The sequence below is a fragment of the Stenella coeruleoalba genome (genome assembly GCF_951394435.1).
Source record: "Stenella coeruleoalba genome assembly, chromosome: X".
In the NCBI taxonomy this organism is placed as follows: Eukaryota; Metazoa; Chordata; class Mammalia; order Artiodactyla; family Delphinidae; genus Stenella; species Stenella coeruleoalba.
In genome coordinates, this window is record NC_137152.1 from 55,794,200 (window position 1) to 55,802,466 (window position 8,267).

Consider the following 8,267-nt stretch of genomic DNA (forward strand, 5'->3'; position numbering starts at 1 on the left):
ACTCCAGGAGATGGAGGAAATTCACTGCCAGACTGGCCCTTTGAAACTTTGAGAAAGTGATGGCCCGTAAGGAGAGAAGTGGAAATGCCTGCCTTGGATTGGCAGATGGCAGAGGAAGGAACAATAAGGTTGAGTGATGCAGACATGCTAGAACGGACAGAAAAGGTGAGGCCAGTCACATGGCCTCATGGTTATGTCCCACTGTAGGGCTGAGAGGACACATCACTCACCAAAGCCATCAGGAGTGTTCTGGTGAGAGGGGCCCCAGCATCACTAGAAGTTTGGTGGTTGCTCCCCTCTGGAGGCCAATGCCAATGATGGAAGGAAAGTGGTCCCGACCTGGGCTCATTACCACCCATGGGAGCCAACGAATTCTGACATAATAGAGGGCAGAGGGCAGCTCTTAACCAAGAGATGCCAGCAGACCACATTTCCAGTAACGACCAGCAAGGTCAGAGGGGCAGTCAAGAGTGCCTGCTTGACCGGCAGAAAGCTGAGAAGATGGCTCAGACAGCATGGCTCCCTAGGGGCAACGACAGCCAGCAAAAGGCAAGAATGCAAGAGAAGGAGGGCCATCATCCCGCTAAAAAGCCACAGTCTCCTGCTCAGTTCCTGGTCCTCAGCCAATTCAGAGACTGGCCCCACTGAAGAGGTGGATGAGTCCTGAGGAGGAAGGATCCTCCAGAAACAAGGCAGTGGGTTATGACCGTCCCTAAAGAGAATGACTGCCAGTTCTCAGGTGACTGTACCCGGAGGCTAGAAAAAGACCCAGACACTTCTACTACTACTGGACACAGGATCTGAGCTGACATTGATCCAGGAGGCCCAAAGTGTCATGATGGGGCCCCATTTGAATGGGGCTTATGAGGCCCTGACATTAAAAGGAGTTGGGAATAGAGACCGGTTCACAGTGAGCTGAATGGGTCCCTGGACCAAAATAGCAGTCATTTCTCCACTCCCCAAGCTGATAATGATAAGTGATGCACTTGGCAGTTGGAGCAATGACTTCCACATTGGGTCACTGCTCTGTGGGGTAAGAGCTATCCCGGTGGGGAAAGCCAAGAGGAACCTCTGACACTGGCTCCCACCCCAGGCCAAGAGAGTAAGTCAAAAGCAGTATTGGATCCTGGTGAGCATAGGGGGCTAAAGCAGAGATTAGTAGACATCGTTGGAGACGTATGGGATGCAGGGGAAGAGGAGGTAGGAGAGCCACAGGGACGAAGAGAGTGGAGAAGGTGAGAAGAAGTTCTGGGAGTCTCTCTCTGGGGGAGGGAGGAAGGGAATGGAAATGGTGAGAGGGAAGACGGAGGCTTCCACTGAATCCACTGGTAATGTTTCCCAGGGTGCTGGTGGATGCAGGAGATTTTGCTATATCCTTCCTTATCCATTTTAACATATTTGAAATAGCACACCACGACTTAAAAAGTCACTGGGAGAAGTGGAAGAGGGCGGTATCCACAAACGGGCAGGCACCATCGGGGGCAGGCTCGAGGAGGAGGATTGCAGATTTACAGTGCACCCAATCTCCCCTGCTCTGAAACTTCTCCAGCACGGCCAGCTTCTCAGGTGCAGACCCAGAAAACTGGGCCTTTGAGTTCCACAGGCAAGAGGGGTTCAGACACCCCAGGACTCTCCAGGAGGTCAGCCAGAGCAGGATGCAGGAGACAGAGGTGACTGAAGACAGAGGAGTATGAACGGGAAGGAGCAGAAGGAAGGTATGGGAGGAATGGAGCGGTGTCAGAGTAGGAGTGGGGTGGCAGACACGGGAAATTCTAACACCCATGGGCCGTATAGAAACCAAGGGAGGCACCACTCCCCAGACATCAGTACTGCTCAGCTCAGGGGAGCTGAGAACTGACAGTTCCAAGAAAAACTGAGGGACACCTGGCTATCCACACCCACCGCCATCACAACTGGTAGGCCTTGGTTGTGCGTCCTTCAAAACTTTAAAACATACTTGTACATATACTTAAATGAATTCTCATATATTACATAGGATTGACTGGTGTGTGTGCGTGTGCCCACGCACGCAAGTGATTTAACTTACAAACGTGAATCCAAAGCCATCGTTCTGCAACTTGCAGTTGGAAGTCAGGCGGATGCTTTCGAAAGCTGTGAGAATGGCCTGATGCATTCCGTTGGACTGCCACGCTTTGTGCTACTGGATGCTAAGCCACGTTGCATTCATCCATTTCCTTACTGACGGGAATTTGGAGTGTTCCCAGTTTTTCCCATCACCAACACCCTTGTGCATGTGTTCTTGTACACTACAGGTACCAGCGTGTCTCCGGAAGAAGTACCAGGCAGCGGACTTGCAGGAGCATAGAGGAAATAGATTCCTTCTTCCTTCCTTTTAAAGATCTTGGGCTAAAAGCAAGGACTCTGGAGTCAGATAGATTGGTTTCAATCCTGCTGCTGATCCCCACGAGCCGAATGACCTTGGGCCAGTGGCCGAACCTCTCAGTGCCTGTTTCCTCACCGGGAAGAGGCCAGTAATAGTTGGTACTATAGTTAAAGGCGTGTCACGCGGATGCATTATTATTTATGCCCAGCGCTTAGAAGAGTGCCAGGCACAGAGTGCGTGCCGGCACTAAGTTGCTTTCAATGGATTCTGCCAAATTACCTCCCAAATGCGTCTCTTGCACCACCGCCACAGGGGTTCGCTCCTAACCTCTCCCACCCTCGGAATGGTTAAGCTCTTTGAAGGTTGTCAACCTAGTGTGTGAAACCCGATTCGTGGTTTTAGTTCACATCTCCAGGATCAGCGGTGGGGAGCACCTTTTGGGGTGTAACTGGCCACTGCGATTTCCTCTTCTTTGAATTTGCCTCAGAGAGGGGGAAGGGCTGATGGAGCGAGGCCAACCCCAAGTCTATCCGCCACACCCGCCTGCCAGTAACGTCTGCTGAGCCACATTTGATGGAGCAGTTGAGACAGAGACCTTACAGAACGAAAATACGATCCCTTTGCTCTCTGGCCGACCCCTGATCACTGACTGCGGGACTCCTGTGCCCGTTCTCCTGTTGGGTCTTAAGGCTTGCGGTGGAAGGGAGGCTGGCAAATGCTTTCGGCGCGTGCTAGGCATCCAGCGCCTCCATCTTGATGTTTCATCCTCACCACCCCTGGAGCCCGGCGCCCTCACTCCCCGACGCCCTCGACCCCCTGTATACATGGGAAACGGAGGCTCAGAGCTGTGACTCTAACCAGAAAGGGGAGGCGGGACAGGAGGAGGCGGGCCCAGAGGCTTGACAGAGGGAGGCACTCCCACCATCTCCTTCACCAGCCAACTGCCCGGACCGCCCACGGGCTTGCGAGCAAACCAGAGGCCCTCGGCCCCATTGGTTAGGTCTCGACGAGGGCGGGCGAACAAGGCGCCCGCTGGTTGGCGGGGGCCGGACCAATGAGGAGGCTGCGGCGCAGGCGTGAGAGGCGCGCTGAAAGTGGCGCGTCCTTTCTTTTGAGGCGAGCTCGTGCGGTGCGTGAGGTGGTTGACGCTCCCTTCTGAGCGCCGGCCGCCTAGCCCGCCGTGACCGCGACCGCGACTCGGGCCATCGACCGTCGCCCCGGTTCCGGGGCCGCCCGGGTCGCGACATGAGCTCCCCGGATGAGGTGTATGTGTGGGGAAGGCGTGTCCGCCCAAAGGTCAGGGAGCGGGCCGGCGTCCGCATAGCCAGCCCCGCAGTCCCGCCGGGGCCCGACCCAGGCCCCGAGTCTGGGGAGCCGCGGAGCGGCAAGGGCGGAGGCGGCTTCCCGGACCCCGAGGGCTTCCAGTCGAAGCGGGAGATGCTGGAAGCGCGAGGGCCTGTGCTGTGGGGCCGCGAAGGCGGACCTGGCTCCCCAGATGAGCACACGAGGGACCTCCTGGACCTGATCGACGAGTCTGAGGCGGCCAAGGAGTCCAACCTGCAGCAGCTGACCGACCAGGACGTGCTGGGCGTCCGCAGGTACCCGTCCCCGGAGAGCTCCACCACCTTCAAAGAGTCCACCGTGTGGACACTGCGCCTCGAGGCGGGTCCCGGCGGTCGAGGAGCGCCCGGCCAGAGCTGTGGGGAGGCGCCGACGGCTCCAGCCGGCCCTCTCCACCTCGGTGGGCCTGAAGCGGGCCGGGCCTTGGGGAACCCTAAGAGAGGCACTAAGCGTAGGTTGAACGTGGCTGCGGATCGCCAGCGGCGCTCCGCGGAAGACCTGGCCTGGCTGCTGTCCGACTCCGAGTCCTCAGATGAATTCAGTGAGACACAGCTGATGACGGTGAGCACTTACCGCAGAGGAGGAGGCCAGGCCAAGCCCAGCAGACCCGAGGATCCCGGGGACACTCCCAGACACTCGAAGTTCCAAGTCAGGGAGAATTACCGTCACGTGACAGGCTCTTCCCTGTCCTCGGCTCCGCGAGGACTCTCTTCGGTTGTGGAAAGGCAGGGCGTGGGAGAGCAGGGCATCTCTTCCCCTAAGAAAATGCAGAGCGTGCTGTGGGGCAAGGGGGGCAGCAAGCCCAGCTACCCGGGAGCTGCTGCTGCTGCTGCTGCTGCTGCTTCTGTTTCTGCTGCTGCTGCAGGTGGCCTGCCGCGGGTCACTCCTAGGAAGAACGGAGCCCAGGAGAAGAAATCCGTCGGGGAAGCGTCCAAACTTGCCCTGGGGGGAACCTTCGGTTCCCGGGGGCAGCGAATCTCGGCAACTCCCGTGGAACCGGCTACCTTCCCCCCAATCTCTGGTATTCCGCTGCCTGGGAGACCCAAGAGTTATACCTTGGTCCTTTCGGGAACCAAACAGTCCAAGCACAGTGGCGCTGGGAAGAAATCCGTGGTCAGGTGGGCAAGGGAGTCTGAGGCGGTGGCGGGAGAAGATAAGGACCCAAATAGAGACCCAGCCCCAAAGGGCCAAGTGAGTAGGCCATGCTCCTCCTCTCTCCCCACTCTTCCCCCCCCCCACAGCACCCAGGGCACACGTCTTCACCCATGCTGCCTCTGTCCACCCCTCAGAGGTTAGCATTGGGTGCCCCTCGGTCACTGGGTCATTACGATGCCAGATCGGGCTCCTTTTCCTAGGGACAAACATTAAGGTAGCACTTCGGGTGTCCTGGGCCCGGTTCTCCACCCTTGGCCTCTTTCCAACCTCCTCTGAGAGACTTGGGCTGGGATGGAAGGGAGGGCTGGTAGCTGAATTGGGTCGGGGGATCCCTTAAAAGCTTCCCCGGAAAGCCTCAGTATTCAGACTCACCAGCTTCCCGAATCCTCCTTCCTAGCTGTTCCCCAGACCTTCCTTGCAGGGGGCCTGGGCTTTCTCAGTGTCCCACTGTTGTGCCTAGATCAGCTCTGCCTACTGGCCTGGGGCTGACTGAGGGAGAAAGTGCTAATGAGATCAGCCTTTCAATTCCCTTCCCAATTCCCTGCCTCACCCTGGCCCGAATCACACAACTCTCTCTCTCTGTCTCTCTCTCTCTCTGTCTCTCTCTCTGGCTCTGTCTCTCTGTCTCTCTGTCTCTCTGTCTCTCTGTCTCTCTGTCTCTCTCTCTCTCTCACACACACACACACACACACACACACACACACACACTTCCTTAGTCCAAATCGGTGAGAAATTTTTGTTTCAGCTGCTCACTCACAGGCCAGGGACATCTTGTCTGCGCATGCATCGTAGAAAAGCCAGCAGTGGCGACGTCAACACCAGAGGCCCCCAAGATCCAGGAAACTCAGAACCCTTGGCCCTGAACCAGGGAGAAGTCATGCCGAGGGCGCCTGCCCCCTCAGGTGAGTATCGTGGGTTTGATATGAGGGGAGGGAAGAGGGGTTGAGGACAGAAACCTCTGCCTCTGTCTCTGCCGGGGGCACAGCCTTGCTCCCAGGCAGCTTCTCCCACAGGAGATGGGGTGCTGAGAGGGCTGTCCTTGAGCCACATCATCCTCTGAGTGGGGTAGGTGCGGCCGGGGTGATCGGTGGCAGTGCCGCAAACAGCTGCTCCGGGTGTAGACTTGCAGGGGAACAGCCTTTTCTGTTATGTCCTGTTCGGCCACATTGCTCTCCCACGTGCTGGCTGTGGCTGCAGCTCTGGGAGGGTCGAATCCAGAGCCACATTGTTTGGGGACCACAATGGCGAAATGGCTGCCCCCGGGGAACAGGGGAAGCAGGCCCAGAGACAAGGTTCCGGCTGCTGGGCAGAGCAGGGCGGCTGGTTGCCAGCAGACGATGGTGCTGCCTCACCTCACTTTAGAGCCCGCTTGGCCCTTTCCACCTCACTGGGAGCCTGGGAAGCTGGATTGTGTGTCCTTTCCCTCTCAGGTGACCGGGGGCCACTTGACCATCCCCCAAGGCCGGAAACGCAGCAGCAGCCACTGGGAACGCCCTGCTGTCCTTGGGTAATGCTTCCACTGCATCCTGGAAATGCAGGCCCAAACTCGAGGGTGGGATCTGGGTCCAAGTTCAGCTGACATGTGTGGGCTCCCCCTCCCCTGCCCCCATCACGTACCCCACGGAGGGAGCCCACCTCCTTTCCACTGAGGAGCCCTTGCCAGTCTGACCACCCGGCTTTGGGGTGGAGGGCCCGGGGGAGAGGAGAAGGTGGAGGGGAGAGGAGAAGGTGGAGGAGAGAGGAGGCCAGAGTATACTAATCATTTCTCTTCCTCCTCTGTCTGCTGGCCTAGTGTCTCGAGCTAAAGAGAGAAGTAGACGAACTTAAGGAGCAACTTGGTATGAGGAACCAGGGCCGGAGAGCGGTGTCTTAGTGAAGAACCCGGGTGGGCACCTGGGGTGGGGGTGGGCTGCAGGTGCGGTGGGCCTGGCAGGGACGATCATCCCTGTGGGGAGGAGAACCTCTCAGGCCTGGCCCTGGAGCTGGCTGTGCATGTACAACTGGGCGTGTGTACAAATAGCAAAGTACTGTCTGGACTGCATGCACACTTTGACAACCAGACCAGTCCTAGGGAATGTCCTTCTGATAGGACTTTTAGAGATGCCTCGTTGATTTTTCCCTTGAACTGCTGCTTGGTGTGGCTTCTAAGGTTCTTGCTGGATTGTTTGTTTGTGTGTGTGACAAGTTCTGAGTGGTTGTGGCACGGCCCACAGCATGAGAGCTGCTGGCACATTTTGTTTCCCTTTAGGAACCAGTTCCACATTCAATTTGGGTGGTGGGGAGTGATCAGGCCCAGAGCTCTTTGCATCGGGTCTGGAGGGGTTTCAGGTATCAGGGCTAGGCGGTTCCTCACGGGGATAGGGGGACGGGCTTCTGTATCCCTCTGTCTGGAGCGCCTGCTAATGCCTGTCCCTGTTGCAGCCGCCATGCAGTACCTGGCTGACAAGTTGCAGACCCTTTGAAGTGAGTGTTACACACACCGTACCCCTTCCCACAGTCCTGGCTGTTGAGCAGGGCTGGGGGCTGGCCCTGGCTTCAGGCTCTTCCCTGACTCTGCTGTTTCACAGGTTGAGCCCAGCGTCTTCCTGCAAGAGGAGCAGCTGTTTGGGGCCCTGGAGCTGTGGCCAAGCTCGTTCCCTCCTGTTCTGCCTCAGCTAGGGCTTCCTCTCCCCCCTGTTTTGCCCCCGCCCCGCCCCAGTTTCACAGCAGTTTCCAATTAAAGTACCTCTCATATTCTGTGTTCTGCCTTCTCTCTGGAGGGGTAAGGGTCGGGGTCGGGGTAGGGGGCCGGGGCGGGGCGCTGCTCTACATCAGAGCCTTTTCCAGAATGGTATCTGTGGCATCCTGTGGTGGGGACTCTGGGCCAGCCTCTGCTACCATCCCTGCAGTCAAGCCAGCGGAGTGTCCCAGGTCTGGGTCCTGTGTGTGCTCTGCCTGGCCACATTGGCACGTCCTCCCTTTCCCCCGAAGGCCCTCTTCTAGCTCTCTCCAAACCCCCCTCCTCCTCTGGGGTCTGGCGGTTCCCATTCATCTCTGCCATTCACCCTTCCCATCAGCAGGAACTCTTGACCCCCTTCCAGAGCTCCAATCTGGAAGCATTCACATCCTCCCTGCCCTAGCCAGCTGACCACCCTCCTCCAGCCGGGTCGTCTGTACACCCTTGAGTGGAATTTGGCCCGTCAGGTTCTATGGCGAGTGTGGTTAGTAGGTCTGTGTTGTTGCATGGTCCCCGTCAAATACTCTTCCACCAGGCCCATGACACAGATTTTCCTGGAAATGATATTTCCGTGTCCCAGCTCAATCTCCCAGACTGCCTCTTTAGGACACACGAGATTGAGTCTGAACTCCATGTTCGATTTCCCCCTCACTCGAGGTTGGGGAGCACTTCCTTCCCTCAGCCAGGACCCAGGGCTGTACCAGCCTGAGA

The 8,267-nt window shown here is 57.6% G+C and overlaps 1 protein-coding gene across 2 annotated transcripts; it reads left to right on the forward strand.

Moving 5' to 3' along the window:
* The first annotated feature begins 3,206 nt into the window (after window positions 1-3,206).
* LOC307180705 (uncharacterized protein CXorf49 homolog) lies at window positions 3,207-7,590 on the forward strand. Of its 2 annotated transcripts, none has more exons than XR_013825761.1 (6): window positions 3,207-4,876; window positions 5,586-5,742; window positions 6,271-6,347; window positions 6,633-6,725; window positions 7,262-7,303; window positions 7,408-7,423. XR_013825761.1 is itself a non-coding variant. In XM_079911078.1 (6 exons), exons 1-5 carry the CDS (start codon window positions 3,590-3,592, stop codon window positions 7,300-7,302), a joined length of 1,608 nt encoding a protein of 535 aa, XP_079767204.1. In that variant the 5' UTR covers window positions 3,208-3,589; the 3' UTR covers window position 7,303; window positions 7,408-7,590. The 2 variants fall into 2 exon arrangements, 1 of the variants encoding a protein (XP_079767204.1); XM_079911078.1 differs by having other exon boundaries at window positions 3,208-4,876; window positions 6,633-6,678; window positions 7,408-7,590.
* Window positions 7,591-8,267: the final 677 nt, after the last annotated feature.

Coding starts and splice junctions, on each gene's coding strand:
- LOC307180705 (XM_079911078.1), top strand. CDS start 3,590: ATGAGCTCCCCGGATGAGGTGTATGTGTGGGGAAGGCGTGTCCGCCCA. Junction 4,877..5,585: donor ACCCAGCCCCAAAGGGCCAA/GTGAGTAGGCCA, acceptor TTTTTGTTTCAG/CTGCTCACTCACAGGCCAGG. Junction 6,679..7,261: donor CGAACTTAAGGAGCAACTTG/GTATGAGGAACC, acceptor TCCCTGTTGCAG/CCGCCATGCAGTACCTGGCT.